At 36.5% G+C, this 16,200-nt stretch overlaps 1 protein-coding gene across 1 annotated transcript in view; it reads right to left on the minus strand.

The window, feature by feature from the left end:
* The window catches only part of SRBD1 (S1 RNA binding domain 1), a gene marked incomplete at both ends in the record, with an annotated part of 233,384 nt that overhangs the window by 7,751 nt on the left and 209,433 nt on the right, over positions 1-16,200 (minus strand). Inside the window, one exon of the mRNA XM_080711612.1 lies at positions 15,494-15,673. Within this exon, the coding sequence (XP_080567738.1) occupies positions 15,494-15,673 (180 nt within the window). The remainder of the gene's footprint in view (positions 1-15,493; positions 15,674-16,200) is intronic.

Below are 16,200 nucleotides of genomic sequence, written 5' to 3' on the forward strand. Positions count from 1 at the left end.
AAGCTATACAACCTAAAATTGCTAATGTTTTCCACAGAAATTTGTTACAAATGCAAGGCTTTTCCCTTCAAAGAGTAAGAAAAGATTCTGTGTTTTTTTCCCGAATAAGAAATTCTCAAGATTCGTAAGACTTCAGACAAAACCATTCAGTTCTATGTAATCACTTCCAGCATAGATTTTGGAGCTGAAGACTTGGTTCATTACATTGAAGTAACATGATACCCTACAGAGCACAGAAGAACTGGGGTGGTGCAATGCAATCCCTTTAAGAACAACTTAATATGAGCGTGTGCTTTGTGGGCAAAACACATATGATTTATAACTCTATCCGGAACCACGCTAGAAGGTGAAGTACTCCTAGTTGTCTACCCAGGTCCCCGTGACACTTTTCAGATTTCCAGACTTATTTTTATCCATTAGTTTTCAATTAAAAAAAAAGTTAAATGTAAGAGCACCATTGTTTTGGAAATGGATAGGAACAGATAGAGCAGTGCATAATTTGCAAAACAGTGAGAAATACAATGATTTAAAAAGACAATTTATAGTTTAAGGGTAAATCTGACCTTTTAAACTATGATTGTGAATTAAGTGGCAGGACATAAATGAAAAGCTCAAAACAGTAATTGTAAATTCAAAAAGTGCATTTAAGGAAAGGCTTCTCGAACTACCTACTATACCACAGAAGACAGTCAATTGCTAATGAAAATAACATCTAAACGGGTTTTCTTTATTTTTCTTCATATTTAGTCAATAACAAAATGTTAGAGCAAATAAATCTCCAAGAGAGCTTATTGCTGAGAATTTTATATACTAAATTTAAAATTTAAAAATTTAAAAATGCAATCCTTTCAGAGAAGTTGATGGGCTTATTCTGAATGCTCTCTCAGACTCTGGTCTGAGCGTAGTTTTAGATGGTGCGCAGCTATCTAAGCCAGGGGGCACCTTTAATGGCATTACTTGGTACATATGGGATGACTTTGGAGGAGCTCCTGTATCAGTGAGTAGCAGAAAACAAACACAACAACCAACAAAAAGCTTTCATGGATTAAGGAATATAGTTTCTTTCTAAAATACTAGCTTTATAAAGCATCACCCTTTACCTGCTTTTATTTTCTGAAGTACTGTTTCCTTTTTTTTTCCCCCCAAGGGTATGTTACACACACAAAAAAATGGGATAATTATTAGATGTTGCATGAATTGTATGTCAAACAACATAGCCTTAGAAAGCTGTTTTATTTAAACCTTAAATTCTTTAGCAGGTTATTATAGGAAATTAAATTTGTTCAGAAAAAAATGTCAGTTAAAATTCCCTTACATAGAAATCTTCAAAATTTTTAAGATACAGGAAGATCTTTGTTTTAGAAGTAGTTGAAGACAGTACTCACAGTTACACCAAAGTAAGATTAATGGGGTAATAACCTATGTCGAAATTATATCATTTGCAAGAAGATGGAAAGCCCTGGAGAACATCATGTTAAGTGAGATCAGCCAAGCACAGAAGGAGAAGATACACATATTTCCTCTAACATGCCCAAACTAGAAAACACAAAGGATACTAGTGGGACTCCAGATATTAGAGGGGAAAGACTAGGTAAGTTTTAATGGAAAGATAGGAGAGGAGAAAGGCTGATCTTGATTAATGAGCGTCTACACCTGAACATGTGTAAAATTATGAATAAGACATGGTTAACCTGGACAACCATTGGTGGGAGGGGGGAAGAGAAAATGGGGGCGGGGGGGAGAGGGCACCAAATATAGTGTAAATGTATACTATTTATGTTCAATTAAAAAATTGTTAAAAAAAAGAAAGTAGCAATGGTTAATATCTATTTCACAACAACTTTCTATGTGTTATATACTATATAATTATCATAATTTAAGCTATGATTTAAAAACCAAAGGTATAGTATATATATCCAAATGAGTAAAAGCACACAAAAATGAAGGTACTGGGTACTAAAATGTTGCTATGATTTCTCTAAAAATGTCTAAACTCTATTTTAGGAATTGCCTTAGAAATAAATTTACAAAGGACATAATCTGTTTTCTTACATTAAAAGCACATATTATATTATACTGAGTTACATTATATTATTATATTATATTATATTGCAGGTGGGGGGTGTTAAGAAACAACAACAATCCAGTATTACCCAGTTTGATTATCTTCTTTCCAGGAAGTCTAGTTGTTTTTACACACATACACCCCCTGCCTCAAATGGTAAAGATTTTACTAAAATAAAAACACTTCAAAGGAATGTGGCAAAATGCTAAGACCAATGAAAAATAATTTAGAAAGCCGGGCATGGTGACACATGCTTGTAATTCCAGCATTCAGGAGGCTGAGACTGGAGGATCGTGGTTCGCGGACATCCTCAGTACTTAGTGAGGTCCTCTGCAACTCAGTGAGACCCTGTTTCAAAATAAAGAATAAAAAATAGGGCTGGGGGTGTCGCTTGGAGGTAGAATACCCCTGGGTTCCATCCCCAATACTGAAAAAAATAAAAGTAAAAAAAATAATTTAGGAAAGCCTACTCAGCTTCATTCAACAAATACTTAGCTCATTTGCTGGGAGACGCTATCAAAGATGACAGAGAGCCTTTGCCTTGAATGAGCTTATAAGTCTAATTTTAAGAAATGACAAAATAATCAGTTTAAAGAAGTTTCCCATTTATATCTGCTTTTACAGAAGCAGGTTTATATGTTCAGATAAATAGATGCTTTGAAAATATTCAACAAACATGACTTCACTTAATTCTCTCAAAAACTTATTGTGTGTGTAGATTTGCAGAAAAGAGAACCACACCTTGGATCAACTGACTAGCCCAAGTCACACAGCTGAGACACAGGTTATAGCTGAGGTGAAAGTCTCAACACATCACATCTTCATTAGCACTTCTACCCCTTTACTTTGGAGGATTTTGAATCCAGACAGAAGATTTAGATCTCAGATAAAATTTGGCACCCAGGACCACTGCCTGGGAGCAATTTATCATTATTTTTTAAACCAAATTTGAAAGAAAAAAAAAAACAACTTTGGTTCTTTTTGAGTTACTGAGTAAGAGTTGGACAAAATTAAGTTAGTGGTTTCAAAGGCTGTAGACTCTCTATAGCTCAAAAACACTGTGTTTAGAATTAATATAATTTAATTTACTGCCTGTAAAGCCATGATGTGGATTAGTGCCTGTGACTATTTGAAAGAAAAGGCAAATAAAAAAGCAGTATTTGAAAAGACACTCACAAACATATCAAAGTCAATCACTAAGGCAAATATGAGAAGGAGGGAGGGAGAGGAATGGGGTGGGAACTGGGGAAGGGCTAAATGAAGTGATGTGTGCCCCTACCACCTTGTACCCCATTGAGATGTATGACTGCAGTGCACCAACAATAAAAATGTAAAAAATAAATAAAAATAAATAATACAATAGAAAAAAAAGACACTGGCTAGTGATGGAGAGGTTGAAATTAAATAGTCCCTCCATTAAACATGGGCTAAAATTAAGCCCATGTATTAGAAGACTTTCTCCATTGTGAAACAGCCTTTTTAGTATAAAAGTCAACCTGTCAAGGAATCCTTCTGTCAAAAAATATGGAAATATGTAACACCTACCATTTCAGTATGTCCTTGGCTCTCTGAATGCGCAGTTATACTGTTACTCCATTTAAAGAGTGAACAACTGAGGCCAAAGCAACTTACTTATGGTGATATAATCAAAAGATATGCCAATATTAAAACCCATAGCTACTCTGGGAACAGGAAGGGGAGGAGGAAACTAAATCAATGCCCTCCTTAGTTTCAGGCTCCAGACTGAGTGCTCTAAATTTAAAGGAGAAGACAAGGAGGGCAGGAGATGGAAGAGACTGAAGCAAGCACAATTTTATGGCTGGTGAGTAACCTGCTTTCCTCCACTGAGTACTAATGGGTTGCTCCAGATCTGCAGGAGAGAAACCAGTGTGTTTTCAGTTCCAAAACCCAGTACTAATATAAATTAACAATGTTAAGTACCCCAAATTACATCCAGATCACATAATAACAACTTTTCCCCCTTGGGGACAAGGTGTTGTGACTCCCCCCTGCTTTTCTTTTATGGCTCAGCTTGACAGCCTCTTCTCAAAGAGAACAAAAATAATAGCAATAATTATATCAACTACCTTAGGTTGCTCTACCTCATAAACTGTGTAGTTTATATATATTAACTCATGAAATTTTATAAGTATATTACTACCCCCATTTAAGAGATAAGAAAACTGAGATACAAGGAGATTAAGTATTAAGTATAGATTAAGTACAGGTCAAAGAGTTACAATTTAAACCAGGTAGATTGACACTGCAGTCCCTCCAGACTGGGCTAGGGGAAGGTCATGTACACTCTCAGGTTCTTGACCTTCCTAGTGCCCTCTACTACTCTTGTCAGAACTTTGTATGGGCTGTGTTTTGGAACAGTATGTAAGACATTAGATATGACAATGTGCTTCTAAGAACTCCATAGCCTGATCATCTCATTTTCAAGTGGGCAGATTCTTTTTCATAGTTTTCTCTTGTGAGGGCATTGAAACATATATCAATATTACTTCCTGAAAAGTATAGGAAGATGTTTGGGTTTTGGATGATGATGATTTATCTATTTTTTTCAGTACTGGGGATTGAACCCAGGAACTTCCAAGCTATACCCCCAGCCCTATTTTTTAATTTTTTATTTTGAAACAGGGTCTCACCCAGTTCCTGAGAGCCTCAGTAGTAGCTGAGGCTGGCCATGAACCTGTGATCCTCTTGTCTCAGCCTCCCAAGTACTGGGATTACAAGCATGCACACCACATCCGGCTCGCCAGGCAGTTTTTAACTATTCATATGAAAAACAAAATCACTTTTAGTAATCTGTCCATTTAACAACTTTAATTTTTAGGTATGTCCTCTCTTTTATGCTATTATATTTCTTTATGAAAAGGCAACCAACATTGTCTAATTACAGCTCCCTTAGAAATTAATGCAGAAAAACGAATTAATACAAATCCTAAGTTAATGGCTTATCGAAAGCCGGGCAATGATTCTGCCTTATTTTCTCATGTTTCAGATATTGAGAGTTCTTGTGAGGCAAGTCCAGAAATATTTGAGTTCTTTCAAATTTGCAAATAATCTCTTAGGTTTGCTTACCTATTCCTCATTTATTTTTACCATTTGCAGATGGATTTCTTCTTAGGCAAGTTTCTTCCACAAAGAAACATGTTTTTGGCATTGCATGAGTTAGTGGCATGCCACTGCAGGACTAAGTTGTGCTGTATTTTAGGTATGTGTGCGTGTGTGTGTGTGTGTGTGTGTGTGTGTGTGTGTGTAAAACCAAGGGATGTATTCCTTGGAAAAATTACACATGAAAATTCCTGGGTCTTCTGGTTGCTCACAGTTGAAGTATCACATCTGCAAATGTCAGGAGCCTACTGCTGCTCTTTTTGTTGTTTGTTTGTTTACTTAGTGGTACTGGGGATTAAACCCAGGGGCATTCTATCTCTGAGCTATGTCCCCTGCCATATATATATATATATTTCAATATATATATATATATATTTGGTTGGAAACAGGGCTAAATTGCTGAGGTTGGTCACAAATCCTCATGTCTCAGCCTCCCAAGTACTGGGACTATAACCATGTGCCACCACATACAACTGTTGTTTTTTAAAGAAAAATGTAAGCTCTCTGCATTATAGCTATTTATTGGCTAGAAAACTTATTTCCTCACTAGGCAGCAAGCTAATATTGGGAAAGGTCATGGACCTCTGAAGGAATCTTAAAGAGAAGAGTTCAGGGATGCTAACCCTTGAACAGGAATGGGAAAGTTATAGCCTGGGTCATGTTATCTCAGGTCTTCAGGGTTGGCTACTCATCATTACCTGGCCTGATTTATTTCAGCTCCATGACATGGACCGGAAAAGCAGGACCTCCAAAGGACCTTGCCGAAGCCCAGGGTACTAGTTAGGGTCCATTTATCCATTGATCTCATTAAGAAATCCTTGTGTATAAATTAGACCAGAGACCAATACTCCAATATATAGGTACCGTTAGAAACTTCCTCAGTAAGATACCCCCCCCCATAGCTCAGAAAATTAAAGCAAGAATAAGGGGATGGCATTAAACTGAAAGGTCTACTCATCAACGAAACCATCAATAGTCTAAAGAGAAACCCTACAAAATGGCAGAAGGTTTTTTACCAGCTATTCCTCTGGTAGAGGACAAATATTTAGAACAGACAAATAACTTACAAGGCATTACACTAAAAAAAATCAAATATCCTAATCAAGAAATGGGCAACTGAACTAAACAGACATTTCACAAAAGAAGAGATACAAATGACCAATAAATACATAAAAAAATGTTCAACATCATTAGCAATCCAGGAGATACAAATAAAAACTACACTGAGATTCTCTCTAATTCCAATCAGAATGGCCATCATCAAGTAGTCAAATAACAATAAATGTTGTCAAGAATGTAGAGAAATAGAAACTCTTCTATATTATGGATGGGATTGCAAATTAGTTCAGCTGCTATGGAGATTAGTGTAGAGATTCTTCAGTAAACTGGGAATGGATCTATTATATGATCCAGCTATACCACTCTGGGTATCTTTCCAAAGAGGATGAAATCAGAGAACTACAGTAATATATACATACTCATGTTCATAGTAGCATAATTCACAGTAGCCAAATTATGAAACCAAGCTAGGTGCCCATCAACAGATGAATAGATTATAAAATTATGGGATATTTACACAATAGAATTCCACTCAGCAATAAAGAACATTATGTTAAGTGAGATTAACCAGTTGCAGAAAATGAAAGGTCATGTGTTTTTTCTACTATGTGGAAGCTAGGGAGTAACTGAGATACCAGAAGGCCTCCAAATAATGGAGGAGAAACCTCAATGGAGCCAAGGAGGTGGTCTAGGGGAAGAGAAGGGGGAAGAGTAAGGATCATTGAAGGAATTCCTACCACTGGCTTTGTGTACATATGTGAAAATACCAATGTCAATCTCAATACTCTGTATGGGGAAAGGAGGGGGCCAGGTGAGGGGGGCCATCAAGTACTATGTGCATATATGTCACTGTCAACATGATTTACATTATGATGTGAGACTAAATGCACCAATAATAGCTATAAAAATAAATAAAACAAGTGCCAAAAAATAAGAAATCCTTGTATATCGGGGTTAGTTCTACTTTTTGTGTTAAAAACCTGACGTAGTGTTTAGTAAATTAAAGATAAATCCCCAAAGGCACTTTCTCCCTCTTGAGATGGCCCGTGTTCTCCCTTGAATGAATATATATATATATATATATATATATATATATATACACCTCGTTTTTCTAATTAAATCTGTCTTTGTCTTTGAAAAAATAAATAAATGTTGCTTTGGTTTTGTTCAGAAATTTATCCCTTCTTAAGTAAAGATTTTGTCAGGTCGATGAGATTATTACTATCTTAGACCTAATTTTAAATTCATGGTCATCTACTCTCTCAAAATATACTTTTTCTTTTATTTATTTATTGGTGGTACTGGGGTTTCTGGAAGCCATTCTACCTCCAGGCTACACTCCCAGACCTATACTTTTTATATTTTTTTATACTTTTTATTTTGGAAAAAGGGTCTCTTAATCCAGCGTGGCTGGCTTAGAACCTGCGTGGTTCTTCTGTCTCCGCTTCCCAAGAGCAGGAAGTACAAGCATGTGCCACCACACCCGGCATCAAAATATACTTTTTAGCATTGACTATAAATGTCAGAAACAGGCATATCAGTAATAATAAGTGAAACACCACAGAACTGACATTATAGTGCAGTGCTGATAAAATTATTCCTTCATCTACATTTACCTAGTTCATTAAAATGGCAATGCATGCCACATTACTACTATAGGGGTTGTTAACCACTTCTAGAAACCAGTCTTAAAATATTCCCTAATGACTAAAATGCAAATAACAAACTAGCTAATGCTTTATCAAAATGAGTGCTGAGTGACAATCTTGACATTAAGTTTCCTGGCATTTTTCAAGAGCACAACAACTTTCCAACTTAACTATCTGGAGTGAATCAAATTCTTAATGCAACAGATTCTTTGGGAGAGTGCCAGGTCTCGTGGGGACATGTACAAATCAGCATAATCTGTAGCACAAAGCACTACTTCCTGGCATCTTATTTAAAAAAAAAAAATAAGGGAAATTAGATACATGCCTTTTTCCCTGGGTCAACCAAAATGGTAGGACAGAAAGAGTTGTGGCATGGTGGGGGGAGAGGGTAGTAAACCCCATATAGGCTGTTCTGGGCTTCATCCTACTCGTAATAAAGAAGCAATTTTATTCAGGGCTTATAGTACTCAACATAATAGAATTGCTCACATGTATCATGATAATTTCTGGATGATGAGAGAAATCAGGAAGAATTCTCTTTCCTGGGCTGTCTCTGCTTTTCAGTACAACTGAGGAAGGCCTAGGCACTGGACACAATGCTCTGTGAAGGCAAGTGCGAGTCACTTTAGAGAGGCCCTGAAATCCTTTCAATCGCCATGAGATTCGATTCTGAACATAATTCCTCAGCATGTGGGTAAGGCAATGACAGAAAAGGGCAATCTAGATGTTGTAGCAACAGATTTGTTTGCACACGTGTCTCCATCTCGGCCAATTTAGACAATAAAATTTTGGACTGAAGTAAAGCTAAGCATTTCATTTTGTTCTATTTAAGTGTCAATTCCTGAGTAGTTTTTTCTCCTCAGTGTTTTCCTATGTAGCCATCATTCATTCTCTATCATTTATTCTTTGAAATATTGCCCTATCAGCTTTTGTTAGGTGTTGGAGATAACGATTTTAAAGGTCCCTGCTCTATTTGGAGCTTATAGCACACGATTATAAACTAACCTTAAAATTAATTGCCAGCCTAAGCAAATCTAATGCCAAACTGTCAGATGCATTATTTATTTTATGGGGACAAGGACAACTGGAGAGGCTCATTGCTTTACCTTACAATATTCTACTGTGTCATAACTTTTTTTTTTTTGGTGGTACTGGGGTTCCTGGAAGCCCTTCTACCTCTGGGCTACACTCCCAGACCTATTTTTATATTTTTATTTAGAAACAGGGTCTCCTAAGCCAGCGTGCGTGGCTGGCTTCGAACCTGCGCGATCCTCCTGTCTCCGCCTCCCAAGCGCGGGGATTACAAGCGTGCGCAACCACACCTGGCTGCATAACTTTTTTGTTTTTTGCTCATCCATGCCTATTATGAATAGGTGGGACAAAGCAGAGTACCGAGGGTTACTTCAAAAGAAGCTCTTTAAACTGGTCGTGGTGGCTCACACTTGTAATCCCAGTATTCGGTAGGCTGAGACAGGAGGATTGTGGTTCACAGCCAGCCTCAGCTACCTAGTGAGGCCCTTTGTAACTCAATGACACACTGTTTCAAAATAAAGAATAAAAATTAGGGATGGGGGTGTAGCTCAGAGATAGAATGCCCTTGAGTTCCAGCCCCAGTAAGGCAAAAGAAAAAAAAAAAAAAAAAGCTCTTTAAATAACTTAAACTATTCTTTTCCTTGATTTATGCAAGATAGGTCTTATTTTAGATCCCCTGAGTTCTAAAATCAGTTTGGTCTTTCCCAAATCTTTGTATTCTTTGTGGCTCCAATATTTACTGCATGAATTCTGCCAGTGATGATTTGATTCATCACTTAGACCATGTAGACAACTGTGGTAGGGTGAGGAACAAAAAATAAAAAAGAAAGAAGAGGGATTTATGCCCTCTAGGAACCCACCAAAATAGGGAGAATAAAACTTAAACTCCCAAACACTATACTATAGTAGAGGACAATAATTTGTAAGGGCTCTTTGTGAAATATAATGAGAAAGAGCTCATTACTAGATAGAGAATGGCACAAAGTCAAGGATGATTTCAGGGTTTTTGGACTGAGAAACTAAAAAGATGAACTAAAATTATTTGAAATGAAGACTCTGGTTGGAGCAAGACTCTGGGAGAGACCTAAGATTCAGTTTCAGACATGTTACATGTGAGGTGCTGAGTAGACAGCTGATATAGTCTCAAGTAGGGACAGTGGTTTGGGTTAAGGTGCAAGCTTAGGAGTCATGTGCTTATGACTGTCCTTAAAACCATGGGACTGGAAGAAATCTCCAGGGGAGTGATCACTGTTTAGTTCTTTAACTTCTCCCTTTCCTACACCCAACACTGCATTTCTGCTTCATCTTCGAGAGTCCCTGGTATTCATCTTATTTTTGCCATTTATAATTAAAGTTACTTTCTTTCATAATCTTCACCCAATCTGTCAGCGAATCTTATTTGCTTTATTTTCAAAATGTATGAAGAATTTGTACTTCTCCTACTATCAGCTAAGTGCCAGTCATCACCTTTCACTCAGATTACTGCAATTAGTCTGTCTCCCTGCTTCTCCCACTGCCTCTTATGTCTATTTGTAACACACCAGACAGTAAGTAGGGGCCTTTTAATATGTATATCAGAGCATGTCACTCGTCACCTCAAACCCACTGTGGTTCCTGAGTTCACTCAGAATTTAGGCCAACTCCCTGTAACGGCCTCCCAGTACGTCAATGGTGTCAAATGTGGCAGCATGGGTACGTGTTTTAAGGATAAAAAGAAGCTACTGGTTTTGACAATCAGGAGGTCATTAGTCATGAGAGTAATTCGAAGAACAAAAATGGAAACTAGCCTTTAAGCAGGAGAAAGTAGGTAGAAGCAGTAAGAGTTAAAGACTAGTAATTCTGAGAGGTTTGACAATAAAAAGGAGGGGCTAGCAGTTTGAGGAAACAGATTAAAAAGGTGGATGTTGCTTTTAGCTTTTAGGGAGAAGAAAATGGGGGATCACAAGAGTAAGTCTGTGGCCTAAAATGACAGGAATAAATTGAAAAGGCATTAAAGATATGAGATACTTATAAATTTAAAAAAGCCAACAGACCTTATTCATTTACTTCCTATATTCCACCTCATTTCTTTTTTTTTTCTTTTTGGTGGTACTGGGGTTCCTGGAAACCCTTCTACCTCCGGGCTACACTCCCAGACATATTTTATATTCTTTTTATTTGAAAAGAGGGTCTCCTAAGCCAGCAAGGCTGGCTTCGAACCAGCGCGATCCTCCTGTCTCCGCCTCCCAAGCGCTGGGATTACAAGAGTGTGCCTCCATGCCCGGCCACCTCATTTCTTGAAGTGGGACAATTATGACACACATATCAAGAGACAATGGCAAAAGCCAAAGTCATCAACAGCAGACGGGAAGAGTAAGGGTAGGGAGGGGAACATAATCAAGAAGTGGAGGGTAGCTTAGGGAAAAATAAGATAGAATGAGTAAAGATAAAGATGCATCACAGTAAGAGGAATGTAAAGTAGTCTAAATTTTTTTCAGTGTAAAGTAGTCTAAATTTTTTTCAGGAAGCTAAGTCACCAGGTGAAGTTGAGAAAACTCTGAAACAAGTAAAAAGGACTTGGAAAAGAATGACTTGAAAGACTATCAAAGGAAAACCCACATGTAGCAATAGTAGGTTAAGTCCCATGTTCTCCTGTAACTTCTAGAGTATGGGTTTCTGACTATGTTCCTTTTCCTCCCTACAAACTTCTTCTGACTCCAGGATGAGCATGCTACCCTGGCTTCTATATCCTCTGTCTTCCCTAACCCAAGAAGTTAGTAAATGCAGGCACTACTAATCTGCTTACTTTGAAATGCTCATGCCTCATTCTAAAAAAACATAATGGAAGGAGACTGTTTTTAATGCAACAGCAAGAAACAGTATCTTCATCAGAACAGCATAAAACTCTACACATTCTAGAGAAGAATCCATTTCCTAAAGGTCCTTCAATAAAATAAACAGGCTAAATTTCCAATTATTGGAGGAGGCAATGTTTTCATGAGAGGAAGGGCAGAATCTGATTTTGGTCATGTGATAATAGAGAATAACACTGAGTCAGCCTATTCCAGATAATTCATTTTTATTTTAAAGAAGCATGTGTCATATCAGGTATGTTGTTCTTCTGAGCTGAACATCACATGCTGTTTTTAAGGGTACAACACCCTTAACCTGAAAGACCATCATGATTACATTCAAATCAAGCTGCAAGCTAGTTTTTAAAACTGTAATCTAACTAGGAACTCACACTTTAAAGTAATAAAGATCTGGTTCAAATCTTGGTTCTACAAACTGAGTTATCTTAGGCAGTTTACTTGTTAATCTAAAGCAGTGAGAGTAATAATAGCACCAATTTCACTCGTGTGATGCTATATTAAAGTATGAATTACTTATGAGTGATGTCTAGACTAAGCATACTTAAAAACCAGAACTGACTTATAGTTCCAGACTGGATAATAGGGATTGCCAGCTTAATTGGGTAAATTATCAATTTAATCTCTCGATTTTAAAGGTCAGGAGTTAAATTGCAAACAAACAAACAAACAAACACTTCCATGAAATATTCTACATGTACCCTGTTTCTGAGACACAGAATAGTTTCAAAGGAAGCACTGAAAGGGAGGAAATCATTAGTAGAGCATTTATGTTCCACATGTGGAAACTGGCCCATATGAAAATTGTCAGAAAAGTCCTGTGTAACCAGAGAAATTAAAGATTGTTCAGGCCTGAACATTGCTGATGGCATTAAAAACCAGTAGATTACTTGGGGATGTTATGTCAAGAGCTCAAAAACTTTCAAACCTTTGGCAGAGTAGTACTGCTTCTAGAAACCCATTATAAGAAACCACTACTAGAATTGCCATTATTAAATTATAGTTCTATCACATGATAAAATATTAGTTAGGTTTTTAATAAGGATATGTAAAATTAAAATTTGTGTTTACTCATAGAAAGCAAATTAAAAAAACTGAAAAGCTTAAAAGCCATATTACAACTACATTATGAAAACAAAAATATACATTAACAAAGACACTGGTTTGCATAAAAAATGCTAATAGTTTCCATGGAGATGTCAGAATCATTACAAGAAGTCTATGAATCCGTGTACACTACACATCTTTCCAAACACTAAAAATACAAGTATGAGAGACCACAATACTTTTTACTACTAAAAAAAGGGGAACCATGTCTTAGGATTGAGAACAAAACAAGAATACCTACTCCTTTTTTTTTTTTTTTTTTGGTGGTACTGGGGTTCCTGGAAGCCCTTCTACCTCCGGGCTACACTCCCAGACCTATTTTTACATTTTTATTTGGAAACAGGGTCTCCTAAGCCAGCACGCGGCTGGCTTCGAACCTGCGATCCTCCTGTCTCTGCCTCCCAAGCGCGGGGATTACAAGTGTGCGCCACCACGCCCGGCAGAATACCTACTCTTCAACAGTACACTGAAGGTTGTGGCCATCACGGTAAGAAGCCAAAAAAAAAAAAAAAATCTTAATGCTTAAAGAGCAAAATGAAAAAATATCTATTTGCTAATGATATAACTGGTTAAATAGAAATATTTAAGGAATCCACAAACACTAAAACTAGTAAGTAAATTTAGCAAGTCTTCATGATATAAGATTATTATGTAAAAATCAAATGTATTCTTACATATTAGGAAGAACTTCTACCTACAATTGTGTTGAAAAACAATACATTTAGTAAAATAGACATAAGACTTATATACTGTAAACTAAATATCACTGCTTAGAGAACTGAAAGACCTAAATACACAGAGAGACAGAGTAAGTTCATAGACCAAAAGGTTCAGTAAATATAATTATCAATTATCCCTAAATTTACCTAGACTCAATAGAATCCCAATCATAATCCCACTAGGCTTTTTTAAAATAAAAATGAATAAGCTCATTCTAAAATTTATAGGGAAATAAAAATCACTTAGACTATTCAAAGCAATCTTTAAAAATAATAAAATTGGAAGACTTACATTAACTTCAAAACATGGTAAAGAGCCTGGAAGGAGCAGGACGTGGTGACACATGCCTGTATTGTCAGTACTTGGGAGGCTGAAACAGGATGATTGGAGGTTCGACAGCCTCAGCAAGTAGTGAGACTCTCATCAACCTAGCAAGACCCTGTTTCAAAATAAAATAAAATAGGGCCAAGGGTGTAGTTCTAAGGTACAATGCCCTGGGGTACAATCCCCAGTAACCCTCCCCCACCAAAAAAAAATCTGGAAGGTCCAAGTAGAGGTCTCTTCTGCCTCTAAAGAGACCTCAGACCCCCTTATGGTGTCATGAAGGCAACTGTGTAGTGTTGTTTGTATGTAGTTCAAGAAAAAGCAAACTAATTTTGGGCAAAGTAATGACGAGGAGTTACTTTTGGGAGGGAAGAAGAGGAATGGCTGAAAGGGATATAAGGAAATATTTGGGGATGACAGCTATATTCTTTAGATAACAGTTATATTCTTTATCTTAATAGGGGTTTAAGTTACACCGGTGTATGTATTTGTCAAAGTTTAGTTAATGTACATGTGAAATTTAAATGCATATAAATTTTACTGCAAAAGGAAAAATGTAAATAATTATTAAAATGTAGTTAACTGTATACATGGTAAAAGTATTTAGTGGAAAGTGTACTGATGTATACAATTTTCTTTATATGATTTCAAAGCAAGTTATATATCTCATATTAGTGTCAATGAAGGTTAAAATATTCACTATTTTAAAATCTGTTGTTATAGCCGGGCGTGGTGGCTCCCGCTTGAAATCCCCACTCTTGGGCAGTGGAAACAGGAGGATGGCACAGGTTCGAAGCCAGCCTTGCTGGCTTATGAGACCATTTCCAGATAAAGAATATAAAATAGGTCTGGGAGTTTAGCCCAGAGGCAGAAGGGTTCCATCCCCAGTACCACCAAAACAACAACAACAACAACAACAACAACAACAACAACAACAACAACAAACTGTTGTTATATATTTTATTAAATCATTTAATGAATTTTAAGATCTTTAAATTTTTTGATTATATAGCAAGTCATGTTTTGAACTAATTAACAATTTTAAAGTTAATTAGATATGCTATTAAAAGTTGATTTTTCTCTTATTGCCTTACATTAATGTTTCCTTGTGTCCCTGTATCATTCTGTTATTGTGTACTCACTAAAAGACCAGACTTTTTTTTTCTGTAGTAACTCATCAGGATAGTATTTCTTAAGAAATCTGAGTTGGCTTTTTACTTTCAAAAGGCTTTATCTTGCCCAAAGCACAAGTTTACAACCAGTGCTAGTCAATTGTGTCTTGTTAATTTCTAAAACAAACAGAAGAGAGTGCCATGCAATTTCCATTACACACACTTCACAATTAGCACCAGAGTTTATTAGCTTGACTCTGCTCCAGGAATAATGGTTTCATTCCTTCCTGAAATAAAATAATGTGCCATATAACTCAGCAATGCAGAACTTCTAAAATATTTTGTCATGTTAAACATGGTTATATTTTTCAGTTATCATAATGCCAAAACAAAGGCCATTTGCTGCAGAGAACTTACTCTGGGCATGATAAATTCTTGCACAAGCCTCATACTTACCTCATTGCGATGTCATATGATTCTGGGTGAATACAAGTCTGGTCCAAAGGATTTGGCTTAATTACATCAACCGTTGTGGTTTTGCTCTTCTTTTTGCCTTGCTTCTCACTTGTGACCTCAACTCTTGCTGAAGATGCTACAGCAACTCCTTGAATCTGGGTCGAAGATTCAGTTTGCTGACTACTGCAGTCAATTAAAACCAGAATAAAACAAATTTCAAAAAAGAGGAGAGATTAGGCAGAAAAGAGAGTTTAATTGATGACATACTGATTTCTCTGCCATACAAATATACACAAACAGCAGTTATTCACTTTATAAAAACTATCACTTACTTGGTTAAACCACTGTTATCAGGATTTTCTGTTACTTAAAGTAACATTCTTAACGGGTTTAGTCTTTGTAATTGGCATTATATAAAAAAAAAGAAAAATGGAGGGGAATAATATTAGTATGACAATTTTTCAGAGCTGAAGAAAATCCTACATATAAAAATCAAAAACAAAAACCCAGTAAATGCAAAATAGGTTGAATAGAAAAAGATTCATATAATATATATCATAGGACAAGGACATAAGCAATTTAAAAAAATTCAAAAGGCTTTCAAGAGAGTAAAGTAAACAGATTACTTCAAAAAGAATGTGAATCAGACTGGCATCAGACTGCTTACTGGCAAACATCAGACATCAGAACATAGTGGAACAATATCT

The sequence above is a fragment of the Muscardinus avellanarius genome (genome assembly GCF_963383645.1).
Source record: "Muscardinus avellanarius genome assembly, chromosome: 15".
Classification (NCBI taxonomy): domain Eukaryota; kingdom Metazoa; phylum Chordata; class Mammalia; order Rodentia; family Gliridae; genus Muscardinus; species Muscardinus avellanarius.